Raw genomic sequence first — 16,780 nt, 5'->3', positions numbered from 1 at the left:
ATATGACTGGTTCCCTCCTACCCGCTCACTATCTACCATTACCAAGCTAACCTGTCCGCTGCGATTGGTACGGATTTGGCCTCTGTGGTGGATAGTGTAGTGTTTCTCATGTGGTGTTGGTATGCTGGATTTCCCCTCAAAAGATACAAGACTAAATTTTTCTTCATTGAATTGTAGCAGCCACTTTTTGTTCCATTCCTGTAGCTTGGTAATGTCTTCTTGTAGAAAATCTGCAGTCAAGGGGTTAATATCTTTCAAGCCTTACACTAATTTGTCTACAGGATCAAGTTCTTCAGCTTACCCAGCCTCTGCAGACCGTGGCTGTAGTGGCCCCGCACGTCTGCTGCCACCATCACCTCTGCATGGGGCACTGCGTTCTCCCTCGAGGCGCCGGCGGCCACCAGGCAGTCCACAATGAACCGCTGCACCTCCGCCACTGCAAACTGAGAGGGACATGCCAGCATGACCCGCCCCAGCCAACGGAGGGAGGGCAGGGGAGTGGCTGATGGTAGTTACGGAGCCAAGGGTTTGCGGGTTTTGAATTGAGCGCTATTTCAAAGCGCTGGGAAGGGTTCACTTAACAACAAGGTGCTCTCAGACACTTCCTCTCCACACCTCTTCATGTCAGCTAATTCCAAAGCCCAAAAAAAAGACTAATCGAGTTCTAATGAGTATTTTTTTATGTTCAAGGTACAGAAAAAGGGTCAAACTACCACCTGGCTCATCAAAATACCCCTGGAAATGCCCAAAACTCTTACAAAAGCCTTGTCAAATGTGTGTTTCTTAGGTTCATGGTACTGAAGGGTCAAACTACCACTAGGGTCATCAAACTACCCCTGGAAATGCCCAAAAATCCCACGAAAGCCTTGTCAAATGTGAGCTTGGCCGCCGACAGGTTTAAGAGCATGGCCTATTCATAGGTTGTGTCCACTACCCCAAGGACACTCAGGTCACGTTGGATATAACAATGAAATTTGAAGTGTGAAAGGGCGAGGCATCCATTCACAACTCGTACTCCCTTATGGACAGTTTTAAATGAAGCAGCAATCAAACTGGAACTGTTCCCACTGACGACTCTACAACCGTACAATGATAAACTGTTAACACTGGTAGGCTATGGGAAGGTGTTCTAACATAACATAACAGCCAGCATCGCCTACATCATTTGTTGTCACATAAGCATTACTCTCATAACATGCTGGTGAAAGGTGCATTGGGGTGAGGGAGACAAGTAAAAATTAATGTGAAGATAACAAGGCTCATTATACTTAATAATGCCCACGGCCACTGTCGCTCTGAGGGGCAAGGCAGGGTTGGTATTCTCAGAAGCTGCCGTCCATCTCTCAAATCAACTCATTCCAAAGGTCAAAATGGAGATTAATCGGATTTTCATGGGTGGTTTTTTAGGTTCATGGTACAGAGGAAAGGTCAAACTACCACCAGGGTCATAAAAGTACCCATGGAAATGCCCCGAACTCCTACAAAATCCTTGTCAAATGTTGGAGTTTAGAATATGTGACCCTCAGAAACATCAAACAATATGCACACACATATATCTATACCTATCTATCTATCTATCTATCACACATCTATATCTATCTATCAAACTATCTATCTATCTATCTATCTATATCTATATGACAGGTATCTTATAAATAACTTTTGGCTTCTATGGCAGGCGCTACGTATTCTATGGACTGGGATGTTTCAGGTCAATCTATCAACAAACCTTGGTGCCCAGACCCTCGGGGGGCACAAACTGCTTCTTCTCGCTAAGGAAGTCCATCGCGGAGTGACTGAGGAGGTGGCAGTGTGTGTGTGTGTGTGTGTGTGTGTGTGTGTGTGTGTGTGTGTGTGTGTGTGTGTGTGTGTGTGTGTCGTGCTGGGTTCAAAGTCTGGCAGGGGTGAGGAGGAGGAGACGAGGGAGGGGATGTAGGAGGTGGGAGGGGAAGGCGAGGATGGGATATGTAAGCAGGGGGAGAGGGACCACTGATGAAGGGAGGAGAGGGAAGGGGAACACACACACACACACACACACACACACACACACACACACACAGAAAGACAGACACACTGGAGCCAGCCCTATCTGTTATTAACCTTGTCAACACCTGCTCTTTCCCACAAAATCTCACTATGCAACTACTACTACTACTACTACCACTACTATTATATTCTTAAGTAGATGAAGTATAGTATGATATGAGAAGGCAGCAAGTATGTCCATGGCTCATACTTGTATATATATAAAGAAGGAAAGGAAGAAAGAAAGAAAAAAAGAAAGAAAGAAAGAAAGGCAGGAAGAAAGGAAGAACGAAAGAACTATTATCATCAACCTGTTTTTTTTATTTTTCCTTAACTAGTCTTGCTACAATAAGAAGAGTGTGCAAGTATTTAAGATTCAGAATTTCAGTATTGATCACTCAGCATTTCATTACATTCTTAACATTAAACCATTATTACTAATCTGTTCTTTTTTTTCCTATTAATAATATGTTCTTTTTTCCCTTATTTGCCTCTTCTAGGTTCATGGTACAGAAGAAGGGTCAAACTACCCCTGGAAATGCTCCCCCAAACTCCTATGAAAGCCTTGTCAAATGTGTGTTTTAGGTTAGAAGGGTCAAAAAATACCCCCAAACTCCTATGAAAGCCTTGTCAAATGTGTGTTTCTCAGGTTCATGGTACAGAAGAAGGTCAAAAGCCTTGTCAAATGTGTGTTTCTTAGGTTCATGGTACAGAAGAAGGGTCAAACTACCCCTGGAAATACCCCCCAAACTCCTATGAAAGCCTTGTCAAATGTGTGTTTCTTAGGTTCATGGTACAGAAGAAGGGTCAAACTACCCCTGGAAATACCCCCCAAACTCCTATGAAAGCCTTGTCAAATGTGTGTTTCTTAGGTTCATGTTGCGGAAGAAGGGTCAAACTACCACCAGGGTTACCAAACTGCTGTAACTTTAATGTCTTTTTTTTCCCTATTTCCCTTCCCCTCTACTGAACAAGCATAATCTCTTACATTATCTACCATATCTCTTAACCTTATCTCCTAAACCTTAAGCTATTGTAAGGTAAGACATAGGCCAGTTTTCATGAGTTAAATATCTTGTACTTTCCATCACTGATAAATCTATACAAGTACAAATCTGTAGACTATAATACAATGTTAACACCTTAATCTAAAGGCCTGAGATTCTTATTACAATGGACAGACTGACAAAGGCTGCTGAGTGGAACATTTGTGGATGGAGTGGAAGAGGTGGACTAACTCTATGGACAAAGTGACAATGAACATATGCTACTACTAATACCACTATGGACGGAACGGTTACTATGGACGGAACGGTGCCAATGACTATGTACTCCTACTTCTATGGGCGGAATGACACGGGTTATCATATATTAGTGGACTAGAAGACTAACAAAGGGAAACAGTGTAGTCTACCTCTATCAAGGCCTGACAACACACTACACGTTACCAACACAAAATAACACACTGGGTAACACAAAAGAGAGCCTTGCACACAACACACCAGATGACTCGTATGTAACATTGGAAACACTAACATCGAAGCAGACCTGAACTATTGATTAATTACGAAGCAAAAGTGTTCCGCTTGAAATATACCCTGTTGAGAATAATGTAAGGAACACTGGCTGTCTCCTATCCACTGTAATGAGGTGACTACTATATTCTATGACTCTCAGCAAAGGGAGAACCAGGTTGAAGGTAGCTGGCTCCTTACAAATCTTATGGACTCTACCAGTACGTAACTTGACCCTGAGCCTGCAATACTTCTTACTATGCAGGGACAGCCACAGATATTGGCCACCCCACCAGTAAGTAACTTGACCCTGAGGCCTGCAATACTTCTTACTATGCAGGGACAGCCACAGATATTGGCCACCCCACCAGTACGTAACTTGACCCTGAGGCCTGCAATACTTCTTACTGTGCAGGGACAGCCACAGATATTGGCCACCCCACCAGTACGTAACTTGACCCTGAGGCCTGCAATACTTCTTACTGTGCAGGGACAGCCACAGATATTGGCCACCCCACCAGTAAGTAACTTGACCCTGAGGCCTGAGGTACTTCTTTCTATGCAGGGACAGCCACAGACACTGGCCCCCTGTTTACACCCTGAGTGCCAAGTAAGATGCCACTTGGGAACTCCCTTGCCAGAGTCAGACTTCTGTGCTGCTGTATCACAGCTTCGAGAAACTTGAAGGGCAAAGAATCCAGATTATTTCAGTTGCCAAAGACTTTCATACATGTGTTTCCCTAAGTATCTATAAGGGTGAGATTATCCTGATGTAAGACAGTTGTACCTGCTGTACGTTGACACTTGACATGCTTGTGTATTAGATGTGTGGTTCTCAAGAGGGGACGGCCTCATCAGGGAGCCACGACCTGCCATGAAGCCACAGCCAAGAGGAACCAGACCCTCAAGAGTGGTGACTGCTTGAATCACATTTACAGCAAGGGCCATTAGAATATATTATCGATTATAGAGGTTTTTAGTAATTAATGCTAATATATGTACTTTATTTTGGCACCAATAACTTAGACTGCATGAGCCTTGGAATGTTGGCACCAGTTGAAGTGACATGCCTCTGTGACAGACTGAATTTTGGCACCAACAACTTAAACTGAGGCTTGGAATGTTGGCACCAGTTGAAGTGACATGCCACTGTGACAGACTGAATTTTGGCACGAATAACTTAAACTGAGCCTTGGAATGTTGGCACCAGTTGAAGTGACATGCCACTGTGACAGACTGAATTTTGGCACCAATAACTTAAACTGAGCCTTGGAATGTTGGCACCAGTTGAAGTGACATGTCTCTGTGATGTTTTTTTGGCACCAATAACTTAAACTGAGCCTTGGAATGTTGGCACCAGTTGAAGCGACATGTCTCTGTGATGTTTTTTTGGCACCAATAACTTAAACTGAGCCTTGGAATGTTGGCACCAGTTGAGGAGACAAGCCTCTGTGATAGACTTTATTTTGGCACCAATAACTTATACTGTGTGAGCCTTGGAATGCTCGCACCAGTTGAAGTGACATGCCTCAGTGATGTTATTTTGGCACCAATAACTTAAACTGAGCCTTGGAATGTTGGCACCAGCACACCATTACTGCTTCCATACGTAACACACTACACTTAAATTTTTTCCAAACTCTCGTCACACAAACGGTTGTACTCTTCCAACTCAATCATTCTACATTATCTCCTCTTTGGCACACATCATGATACTGGAACGCAGCTTTGGCACTTGTTTCCAGCTCAGGGACGCAGCGGAAACACTCCAGCATAAACGGCAAACTTGGTACTACACTTAGGGCAAGAGACTTAACCCAGTAGCAGCAACGGGTCAAATTTGTGGCTTTACCGTGTAGCAGTGACGGGCCAAATTTGTGGCTTTACCGTGTAGCAGCGACGGGCCAAATTTGTGCCATGATATAAACCCCCCCAAAATAGATGATACATAAACTGATCACAAATGCTTTGATATATATTATGAAATGGTTTGTGTGTGATGATTTTTTCTCATTTTTCTCGCTTAGAGGGACCATTAAGAAACATGATCCCACTGCTACTGGGTTAATACATATGCTTTGTAATCTGTCAAGTTCTTTTCGTACCAATAAAAACCTTCCACGCTGAGTAGCCCTCCACAGGTCTTGGTAATTCCTCCATTCAAACTCAGGACTCAGCATCTTGGGTACGGGACTTGATGGGCATATGCTCTGTAACCTGTCGAGTTCTTTCCGTACCAATAAAAAACCTTCCATGCTGAGTAGCACCTCCACTTGTCTCAGCAATTCCTCCATTCAAACAAGTGAAGGATACACGGAGTAGAGCGCTGACGGCAGGTTACTCACTGTCTCCTGGGGTTGAGCCAGCGGGCGGGCGGTGGAGCTCCTCGGGCGGTGCCTTGGGGCGGCCTCACACCACGCCGAAGTGCACAACCTTCACTGTCCCGCCGTCCTCTTCCTCGGTAGACACTTCTGGGGGGAAGGCGGAGAGGGAATGAATGGGGCGCACACATAACCAAGATGCCGGAAAACCCTTCCGTAATGTGGGACAATTTTCACCCATAAGGAAGATGCCTGAAAACCCTTACGTAATAGGGAACAATTTTTTACCAATACAAGTGGAGTTTTGATAATGGAGGAAGTGGAACAGCTCTTTCTAATGCGTAATAAACTTGAAAAATTAATATAAAATGTGGGCAACTTTGATACACTAGAAAAAGTATAATGAATTGCTAGAGAAATACATGGTGAGATATTTGCATGAATCACATCAGACTGTTCCCTTTAATCCTTTTTTTTAGTTAAGGTTGATAATAAAGTCTATTCAATACCTTCACCAGGGAGTCAGAGTCTTCATGCCTGAGTGATACAGGGTTACAATAAGGAATTCAAACACTTTACATACAACATAGGCAGGAATCATGAACTCTATACTACAACTTGGTTAAAACTAACCTCATTTCTCTTCCTCTGAAGTCAGTTCTGTCTAGCTATCTACGTATATCAGAACTTGGCTAGAACTACACTCATTTCTCTTCCTCTAAAGTCAGTTCTGTCTAGCTATCTATGTATATCAGAACTTGGCTAGAACTACACTCATTTCTCTTCCTCTAAAGTCAGTTCTGTCTAGCTATCTACGTATATCAGAACTTGGCTAGAACTACCCTCATTTCTCTTCCTCTAAAGTCAGTTCTGTCTAGCTATCTATATCAGAACTTGGCTAGAACTAAACTCATTTCTCTCCCTCATACAGGCAGTTCTATACAGCTATCTGTACAAGCCAAGACTCATATGATGTATCGATCACAAACACTAAATATATGCTCATCTCTTACTATATATATACAACCCCTTGCTATAATTGCTGGCCAATGTCTTAATGTTGTGACAATTGGTTGAGTCTTCCTAGGCTAGCACCGGGGCACATGCAGTATTATATTAGTATGTCCTCATGCCTAGGTTAGGTTAGTAGGTTTAAGCTTTGAGAAGAAACATTCATCAATCACCAAAATCATCGTTAATATAAAAACTTCTAAGCCCCAAACAACCAGGTAGGGCCAGAGAAGGAAAGACTGCTCAGTGAAATGGAAAAAAGACAGTAAGATGAAAAGACTGTTCAAGGAAATGGTGAGAGATTAAGTCGTAGGCAAGCATTCTCTCGTCAAAATGAGGGACAGAACTCAATGCCCACAAAGCCCCTCTGCACTTCACCCCAGGCCTTCAAATCACCCAAACTGTCAACACGTACAGTACCTTGGCTCCCAGAAGTAGCCATCTAAACCTGTGTTAAATACATAGGGAAGAGAAAGGGATTAAAACAGAGGAATGAGAGAATGGTTGAGGAGAAGTTTTGCATTAGGAAGTCACTGAGTATTAAGGAAAATGAACACAATGCAAAGAGAAAAGAAAAAAATAGGAGACATTATGCTACGTTTAAAAAGGAAAATATTAAAAAGAAGATTAGAATTGCTGAGAGACATGGAAGGAGACGTTTTGCATTAGGAGGTCACTGAATATTAGGGAAAATGAACACAATGCAAAGAGAAAAGAAAAAATATATGGTATTATGTTACGCTCAATGAGGAAAACATTAAAAAAGAATATTATAAGAATTGCTGAGAGACATGGAGGGTGAAGTTCTGCATTAGGAAATCACTGAATATTAAAGAAAATGAGCACAATACAAAGAGAAAACAAAAATTAGTCAAAGTAAACTGAAAAATGTCCCTAAATCACACAAAATCAAGAACATTAGTGACAAAGAATTCTCGTCCAAATGTTTGAGGAATAACACAGGTTAAAGTCATGCTTCAGAGAGGTTAAAATCAAGTTCAGGTTTAGTTAAATGAGGAAATGACCTACCTATCCTACACTACAATTTCCTTACCCTAAACTCAGCCCTTCCCTTTGTATAAGTTATGTAGCATGCCTCCCTTTCCTTCCCTTACCGTTCCTTACCTAACCTCCCTGTCACTCCCTCTCCTTTGCTTCCTACCCTAAAATTTCCTTACCCTAAACTCAACCCTTCCCTTTGTATAAGTTACATAGCATGCCTCCCTTTTCCTTCCTTCCCTTCCTTTCCTTTACTCCCCCCCCCCTTTGCTTCCTACCCTAAAATTTCCTTACCCTAAATTCAACCCTTCCCTTTGTATAAGTTATGAAGCGTGCCTCCCTTTTCCTTCCTTCCCTTCCCTTCCTTTCCTTTACTTCCCCCCCCTTTGCTTCCTACCCTAAAATTTCCTTACCCTAAACTCAGCCCTTCCCTTTGTATAAGTTATGTAGCGTGCCTCCCTTTCCCTCCCCTCCCTTACCTTCCCTTCCTTTCCCTTACCTTCCAACCCTACTCTTTGTTACCCTAAACTCAATCCTTCCCTTTGTATAAGTTAACCAGCATCCCTCCCTTTTCTTTCCTTCCTTTCCTTCCCTTCCCTTTCTTTCCCTCCTCCCATTTGCTTCCTACCCTAAAATTTCCTTACCCTAAACTCAGCCCTTCCCTTTGTATAAGTTATGTAGTGTGCCTCCCTTTTCCTTCCTTCCCTCACCTTCCTACCCTAATACCTCCTTACCCTAAACTCAAGCCTTCCCTTTGTATAAGTTAACCAGCATTCTTCCCTTTCCCTCCCTTCCCTTACCTTCCTTTATCTCCCTTCCCTTAGCTTCCTACCCAACCCATCCTTACCCTAAACTCTATCCTTCCTTTGTATAAGTTAACCAGCATTCCTCCCTTTCCTTACCTTCCTACCCTAAACTCAATCCTTCCCTTTGTATAAGTTAATCAGCATCCCTTTCCTTCCCTTCCTTTACCTTCCTACCCTAAAACTTCCTTACCCTAAACTCAATTCTTCCCTTTGTATAAGTTAACCAGCATTCCTCCCTTTCCTTCCCTTCCCTTACCTTCCTACCCTAAACTCAATCCTTCCCTTTTTATAAGTTAACCAGCATTCCTCCCTTCCCTTAGCTTACCCTTCCTTACCCTACACTCACCATGGTAAACCGCTCTCTCGTAACTCTTCCTCATGTCCTTTTTGTCCATGAAAACCGACACCATTTCCGAGTCCACAAATTCTTCATTGGGATCGGAAGAGTAGAACACCTCCCGTGCTGGCCTGGGACCCCTCACGACCCCCCCAGCCCTTGCGTAGTGAGTCTGGGGTGTGACTGGGGTGTAGGGGTGAGGTAGGGTGTGTGGGGCGCCTGTGTGCTGAGGGATGGGGTGGCGGGGAGATGCTTCTTGCTGGCGTATGTTAATAGTTATGGTACCGTCAAGCGAGGTTATGGCGTGCGGCAGGCTAGGCGGTCTATGTGGTCTGCTGGGGCTTCTTGGGGGTAGCTCTGGGGCGGCCTGGGGTGCTGCCGAGGGTGGGGTACTGCCTCCTATGCTCATATGTCGTAGCCTATCCGCCTGAAATTAATAGATGGCAATAGATAGTTGATTGATAGACGCATATGCCTACATCAGTAAAGGCTTTTCAAACTACAAATCAGGTTTTCTTATACAAGGTTCACATGGTTCATAACACAAGGGGCCTTTCTCATGCTAGTTATGCCACAGAACCATAAAATTTCCAATGATTGACAGCTTGATAGATGCATTTGCCTAGATCAGTAAAGGCTTTTTGAAGTACAAATCAGGCTTTCTTATAAGGTTCCCATGATTTATAATACAAGGGGCCTTTCTCACAAACATAAAACTGCTAAGGGCTGCCAGAAATTGCCTTCCACGAGTCTGAAATCCACACCAAGCTACGCAAATCTCCCCGGTGAGTACGTCGGAAAACTCGTTAAACTAATTTCTCTCATACGTAACTCCATCATCTCAGTCTTACCAGGTTCAGCACTGGTTGCAAGGGTGGTTGAACGCTGCCCCTTCCGCTCGGCAACCCTGACGGAACTGGGTCACTCGCCGCTGCTGAAACAAAGACAGAAGACTCGTACTGGACATGTCATAATCACGTTCATTCAGTCTTTTCAATAATTAACTCTTGCAGACACTTCCTGACTTCTCTATTAACTGTTTTCTGCTCTATTATTATTATTATTATTATTATTATTATTATTATTATTATTATTTGTTTCTTCCTTCCTTTTCCTCCTGTTAATTACTCTTTTTTTGCCTATGTACTTTTTCCCCTTCAATGTTTCTCTATCATTCATTTCTTATCCTCCTCCACCTCTTCCTCCTCCATTCATTACTGTTCAATTTCTGTATTTTTCTTGTCCATGTTCTTTTCCTTCAATGTATTCTATCTATGTGTTCCTGTTCTTTTAGTCTATTCCTTCCTCTATACTCCATCTCCCTCCTTTATCAGCATACCTACGTCTTACGCACACACAGTAAGCTCTTTAAACTATACATATTCCTTCCTTTATCAGCATATCTAGGTCTTCCACACACACAGTAAGCTCTTTAACACATATATTCCCTCCCTTACCAGCCTCCTCCTCCTCCTCCCCTTCTGACGGACTCCTGGAGAAGCACGTCGAGCAGGAATCTCCGCAGGACTCCGAAGTATTGCCGTCGGACCCCCCATAGAGGAGGGAGCTGCAGGAGGCACTCGACCCACAGGATGACTCGAGGCTGTGGGCGTTCTCGAGTGCCGCCGCTGCGATTTGAGTCTCGCCCCGGCGCTGTGCCATGGAGTGGACGGCCAGGAAACAGTCGTAGTCCTGGAGGTCAAGGGAGAGACGGTAGGCCTTCTCCAGCCGACCTGACCTACAAGGGAAGGAAAGAGGTTGTGTGCATGAGTGGATGGGAACGTGAGACATGGATGTGAGGAAAAGAAAGTGGAAGAGAAAGGAGAGGAAATGTGGCAGTGTTACGTGCCAAGAAACAGTTGTGGGCAGGTGGAAAATAATAATGCTTGAAGTACTAGGAAGAAATGGAAGAAAAGATTAATGCTTGAAATACTAGGGAGAGTTGAGAGGAACAGATGAAGGTGTAGGATAAGGATAACACCTCTGGGCAGGAGTGTCCCGGCCTCCACACTACACCTTCAAGGCTGTGGTGCTCACCTCAACACCTTGAAGAAGAACCTCCTGGTTAGGGCGCGCACGGCCGGGCCAAACTCCTCCTCAATGGCCGGGCTGAGGGGCTGCAGCGGGACGTGGAAGGTGGCCAGGGCCGCCTCTAGCTGAGCCAGGCGCATGGGGGTGAGGGGGCAGCGCAGCAGGTGATTGGCCACGGCCGCCAGGCACTTCATGGCCGCCGGCCCCTCCTGCTCCCAGCTGAGGGACACCAGCAGGTTGACCGCCTCGTCCAGCTGGCGGTGCTTCACGTACTGGCTGGCCAGTGCCAGGGCTGACAGGCCGCCCCGGCCCTCGGCCCCGCTGTCCACCCTGATGCAGGCCAGCGGCCCCCGGGTGTAGTGCAGCAGCAGGAGGCGTGGCCCGGCCTGGGTGTCGCCCGGCGGCCGCCCCGGCGCCCAGCTCAGCCGTGCCAGGCTGGGCCGGTGACTCAGGTGCTCTGAGAGGTCCAGCACACGCTGGGGCGCGGGGTCCTCGGCGGATAGCTGCAGCCGCACCAGGGAGAGGGCCAGGTCAAAGCACTGCAGCTGGCCACGCTCATTTGCTGCAGCCACTAGTGTGCCAGTGTCCAGCCAGGCCAGGGCCGCGGGGATGAGGCCGGCCTTGGTGAGGTGTGTGGTGCCACGGGCCTCGCCGTGCAGGGCCAGCACCCCGTTGTTGCAGGCCAGCAGCAGCCTGTCCTCGGCGGGGGTGTGGCCATGGGCGGTGAGGGGCGCCTCCAGGGGAACACTGCTCACACCCACGCGGTGCAGGGCCCCACGCTCAACCTGCAGCGTCAACATGAATATAAGCACTCATGGCTGATTACACTGTGCCTTCATAGCTACACACCATGCCTAACCATGCTCTTATGTCTATAAATATGTAAAGATATATCTGAGGCAAGGCTGGAGACTATGGGATGTATTCATAAACATTTCACAGCCCAAGCACACACACACATTTGGCACGGCATTCATGGGAGTTCTGGGCATTTGCAGAGGTAGGTAAGTTTTATGACTTCCTGACCCTCACCTCATACACACAGCTTAGCACCGTCACTCCACCCTTGCGCCCAAAGCCTTGCTCCACTGTCAGCAACACGCTGGGCTGAAGGTGGCTGAAGGAGACGCTCAAAGGGGCCATCTCTGTGCGGCAGTAACACACGAGGTCTAGCGAGGCGCCCCGCAGACCATAGACCAGGATGTTGGCACGGTCCCGGTCTTTGGCGAGGGGACTCCAGGGGTACACCTCGTCGTCGCTCGTCTGCCACCACACAACCACCTGCAGGAGATAGATGGTGTTTGTGGAGGTGGCGTAGAGTTTTTTTTTTAACAACAAAGGAGACGGCTCAAGGGCAACAAAAAGAGTGTAGGATAAAAAAAAAGCCCACTACTCACAGATAGTCTACATTTTAAACATACAGAAGAATGTACTAAAAAATAACTGAGGAATGTGATTATGTGACTGAGTGTAAATGAGTCTTGAAAACTTGAGGAAAATTCTATTAGCCATCACAGAGGAACTTTAATCTAATATCCTGCTCACAGATATCCAATACATCAAACATACAGCTAAATGTACTCCAAAATAAATTAGAAATATGACCAGTGATGACAAGTGATTATGCGTCTGGGAGTGTAAATGAATCTGCAAACTTTAGAGGATAATTCTACTGGGCTTCATGTACAAAGCAACATCTAATCTATACTGTTTGTTATAGGAGCAAAGACTATGAGACCTTTTTTCTCAAGTATTTTTTTGCCCTTGAGATGCTTCCTTTACTATAATAAATGAATAAATAAATAAATAAAATCCTGTTTGACAACTGCTCCCCACAGCTGCTGGAGGCACTCACCATGTCCCCCGAGAGGTTGGCCGATAGTTTCCGTTCAAAGCGACGCCCTGAGGGTCCCGCCACTTCACAGGTGTGCAGCTTGGGGTCCAGTGCTGATAGCTTCTCAATGACCTGGCCCTCAGGTGCTGGGCGCATCAGGTGCACCACAGTGAGCCGGCACTCATTGTACGAGAATATCATGTGGTGCTGTGTGATGACAACTGCCGCGAGGGGAAGACAATGGATGTGTTAATGTATTTTCTTGGGCAGTTATGTAAGTTAGGTTGTGACAGAGTCTGGATGTCAATGAAAAAAACTACATTCTTTCTTCAGTAGCACTAAAACACTCATTTCATTCTCCTTCCTTTCTTTCTTAACATATATATATATATGCCTTCCTTTCTCCTATTAATATAAAAAAATCTCATTCCTCTCTTCAGTAACTAAAAAACTCTTTCCTTTCTCCTGTAACTAAAACAAACTCCTTTCTTCTTCCTTCCTTTCTTCCTTAACATAAGCTGGGTTGCTCTCTAGTCTATATATATATAAAAAAAAATGCCTTCTTTTCTTTTGTAACAAAAAACAAACTCCTTCCTTTCTCCTGTAACTAAAAAACTTCCTTCCTTCCTTCTTTACTGCACCCAAGTCCTTTGTTGCAATACTTGGGAAATCAAATTGCCCAAGTCCCTAAGCTTAAGAATCACCCACAACACTACCACAGTAACTACACCATGTTCTTATAATGCTGTTATCTTTCTCCTCAACCCACCATCAGCCAGGTGTTCGGAAAGCAGTTTGCCCACCAGGAACTTGTCAAAGGCCACCCTGGTCAGGTCCCCGGTCTGGGCGTTGACAGAGAGGGTTGTGATGATTCCTGAGGCGAAGATCAGCTGGTACAGTGTGGGTGACTTCCAGGCTTCCCACACCACACGCTCCTTGGCCAGCAACTCCTGTAGGGTGAGAATATCTTGAAGTCTAGCATAGTTCTTCACACAGTGTGGTAGATTTACTCAGGATAATACGGATAGGGAAGATATGAGTGTTCAACCTGTTAACTGTGGATTTCCTACACAAAGACATCACCAAGCTACAGAAATGGAACAAAAAGTGGTTGCTACAATTAACAGAAGATAAATGTAAAGTCCTGAATCTTGGGAGGGGATATCCAGCACACCAATACCACATGGGAAACACTCCACTATCCACCACAGAGGCAAGAAAGACCTGGGAGCATATTTAACCAGACTACCGGTGAAAGCTCAATCCGTGCCATTCGCAATGGACAGGTTAATATCAGTAATGTATTGTTCCTATAAAGATAACAGATAATGGTTCTACTATAGCTAGGAAACAGATATAGGAATTCTTTATGAGTTATGGAAAGCATAAAAAAAACACAGAATAGAAAAAAAATAACTACAATATACTATTCTTACAAGACATATGACACTAATGCTGTTTTCTTCCACTCACTTCAAACTCCCTGAGCGAGTCCCTCAGTCTGATGGGGCGGCTGTTCTTTGGGGTCACCATCAACCCCCGCGCCTCCAGGTACTGCCTCTTGTCCTCATAGTAGACTCGCTCCTTGCTCACTGTGTTCTTGTCCTGGTACCTGCAAGCATTTATTTTATTCTAACAACATTTTGAGCATCTCCTTATCAATATATTTAGTTAAGAATCATTTTAATATCTGTCAGAAACCTCAAACATTCTCCAGTTATCTTATGAATATGCTTTTCTAGTGAGAGATTATACTGTACTATCGTTCCCAGGTACTTCTCATGGTAGCTAAAAGAATCCAAAATGTGGGAGATAAAAGTAAAAGAATTGAATAGATGGAGAAGAGTTATCAAGTAACTGTGTTTGGTTCCCTTCCCCATACCTGAAGGCGCCCATGTCTGCGTCCTTGATAACCACATCGTCCCTCAGCGTCCAGAAGTGCGTGTCCCCCAGCAGCGTGACCATGGCGGACCTCACTGGAGCATCTGCAAGGGGGACCACAAACAGACATGGATTATTATAAAAAAAAATTATTATAATAAAGGAAGGAGCTTAACCCATCTGGTTCATCTAACTTATAACCATGAAGCTGCTAGTTTTCTTTCACCAAAAATCATTGCTACAAGGTATTTTGGTTATAAAGTATACCCAATTGTAATGGCTGGCAAGAGCTGTACACCCACGGAACAGGCTGCCCTAACACTGTGAAACAACCAGGCTTTTGAGATGGAGTCGCAAGCGTAGGCCTCTTCCAGAACATCCTCTGTGGGTACTATTCATGAAATGGTAACCTACTAATTTTAATATGCTGACTGCTTATTTCTGGACAAAATTGGATTTTGTTTATCATGGATGTAGTATTTTACCCTGGAAATCACTAAATGATTGGTTTTTCAATGCTTTTTGTGCATCCACCACCACAGCCACAAGAAAGCTTGCAGACAGGTTCAATTATTTGCTTACTGTTTCAATATTTCGCTCACCGCTCACCAAGATCACAATTGGGCAAACTAGAACAAAACCAGGCAAATCAATGTTTTCCTGCCGTGTATTCCCCCAGTGTGCAAGCGTACTGAACAGCAGAGCCACTTATTTCTGTGAGGAGGAATTTCTTGCAACACCGGCTGGACCGCTGCCGCCATTTTCTGTCATGCGCTGCATTATTTCCGCTGCCCCACACAGTGTGCCAAATGAATTTAAACTACCCCAACCTAACTTTACATAACCTACCTAACGGGTGGGGCTTTGCCACATCGACCCCCTGCCATATGCGACGGAAAAGCAATATGGCAGTGTGTTTTAAGGACACAAAACAAACAGTAGAGCCCCACTTAGCACGAGATCAATTAGCGCGAACTGCAATTAGCGCGAGCCACCATCTACCAAGAAAAAATTTAATTAGCGCGAAAGCCTCAGTTAGCGCGAGCAGCCACCACGACTGAATTTTGAAAATTGCGCCAAGCCGCCATGATGCACGGTGGACTGGGTGGCCTGCCTCACACCACAACACAGCCCCCCGCCACCACTTCCCACACGGTCCCAGTCTCTCATGCTCTCTAACGTCGTCCTGCCCCCCTGGCCCCCTTCGGAGGCTGCCCGCCTCCTGCTGGGGGCGGTGCACAGCTCGCCGCCCGTGTGGTGCCGCAGCAGCCACTGTCACACTCCGTGTCCTGGCCCCGCCGCCGCCTCCGCCGCCATCCTCGAGGCGTCGCCATGGGCATGAGCTTCGCCGCGTCACTATTACCTGCTGCAGCAGGGCAGATGGGGCAAGGCGTCACTATTGATTGAATGGCCACCGTCACCGTAACACGCTCGATAATAATGAGTGTGATGTCTGCCTGGCCAGGCACGACGCCCACACACGCCCACACCCTGCCCGCCGAACCTTTGCTAGGGCTGAACTCTTGTCACACCCACTTGCTGCCGCCGCCAACACCTTGAGCCGCAAGAGTCACCATCACGGCTCGATAACTGATGACTGCGTATTTTGAGTAATTATCAAACCCAAAAGTCAGACCCACGTGTGCACCAAATATTTTTTTTTATATTGGTTACTTTATTCAATTAGCGCGAATTCAGTTAGCGCGACCGCGTTCATCCACCTAATTCTCGCGCTAAATGGGGCTCTACTGTACTTCATTTATTGGGCTTCGCCCCCCTCGACCCCCTTCTAGTTTCTGAGAGTCACTTGTTACTGCAATGCATTCGGGGACTAAAAAATAATCCATGTTGTAAGTATTAACTTTGCCAGAGGAGGCTGCCCTGTGTGAACATTAGCCGCACCTCCTCCCGCCCTGAGGTGCCTGTGTGACCAACAACAGCCCCGGGCAGGACACACCCGCCGCCGCCGTGCTGGGCCGCCACACACTCGCCAGGCCCTTCCCGCTGCCCTGCCCCGTCCT

The 16,780-nt window shown here is 45.7% G+C and overlaps 2 protein-coding genes across 6 annotated transcripts in view; both read right to left on the bottom strand.

The window, feature by feature from the left end:
• LOC127003583 (uncharacterized oxidoreductase YjmC-like) overlaps positions 1-6,004 on the bottom strand; it is an 11,003-nt gene extending 4,999 nt beyond the window's left edge. The window contains exons 1-2 of one of the 3 annotated variants that reach the window (XM_050870489.1): positions 5,885-6,004; positions 302-443 (exon numbers count right to left, since the gene is read on the bottom strand). In XM_050870489.1, the coding sequence (XP_050726446.1) occupies positions 302-353 (52 nt within the window). In that variant the 5' untranslated portion in view covers positions 354-443; positions 5,885-6,004. Of the gene's footprint in view, positions 1-301; positions 444-1,729; positions 2,030-5,884 lie in introns of those variants that run through there. The other 2 variants (XM_050870487.1, XM_050870488.1) reach the window with 2 other exon arrangements.
• LOC127003579 (WD repeat-containing and planar cell polarity effector protein fritz homolog) lies at positions 3,082-16,780 on the bottom strand. 3 transcript variants are annotated; one of them, XM_050870476.1, is made up of 12 exons: positions 16,622-16,780; positions 14,761-14,863; positions 14,352-14,490; positions 13,648-13,828; positions 12,900-13,099; positions 12,077-12,325; positions 11,051-11,829; positions 10,471-10,751; positions 9,865-9,947; positions 9,023-9,440; positions 7,292-7,319; positions 3,082-6,010 (listed from the first exon to the last, which is right to left on the bottom strand). In XM_050870476.1, the coding sequence occupies exons 1-12, from the start codon at positions 16,650-16,652 to the stop codon at positions 5,881-5,883; spliced, it is 2,622 nt and encodes an 873-aa protein (XP_050726433.1). In that variant the 5' UTR covers positions 16,653-16,780; the 3' UTR covers positions 3,082-5,880. The 3 variants fall into 3 exon arrangements, with proteins under 3 accessions (XP_050726433.1, XP_050726434.1, XP_050726435.1); XM_050870477.1 differs by lacking the exon at positions 7,292-7,319 and having other exon boundaries at positions 16,622-16,779; XM_050870478.1 differs by lacking the exon at positions 7,292-7,319 and having other exon boundaries at positions 3,082-6,007; positions 16,622-16,779.

This window comes from Eriocheir sinensis, chromosome 25 (assembly GCF_024679095.1).
Source record: "Eriocheir sinensis breed Jianghai 21 chromosome 25, ASM2467909v1, whole genome shotgun sequence".
NCBI lineage: Eukaryota > Metazoa > Arthropoda > Malacostraca > Decapoda > Varunidae > Eriocheir > Eriocheir sinensis.
The sequence above is the reverse complement of the archived record's forward strand: the minus strand, read 5'-3'. Positions and strand labels throughout refer to the sequence as shown.

What these genes read in the sequence shown, in the direction of transcription:
- LOC127003579 (XM_050870476.1), bottom strand. Translation starts at nt 16,652, where the DNA reads ATGTTCACACAGGGCAGCCTCCTCTGGCAAA. An exon ending in GGAGGAGGAGGAGGAGGCTG is followed by an intron (nt 9,948 to 10,470) that starts GTAAGGGAGGGA and finishes TCTTTGTTTCAG; the next exon opens with CAGCGGCGAGTGACCCAGTT. An exon ending in TGCAACCAGTGCTGAACCTG is followed by an intron (nt 9,441 to 9,864) that starts GTAAGACTGAGA and finishes TATTAATTTCAG; the next exon opens with GCGGATAGGCTACGACATAT.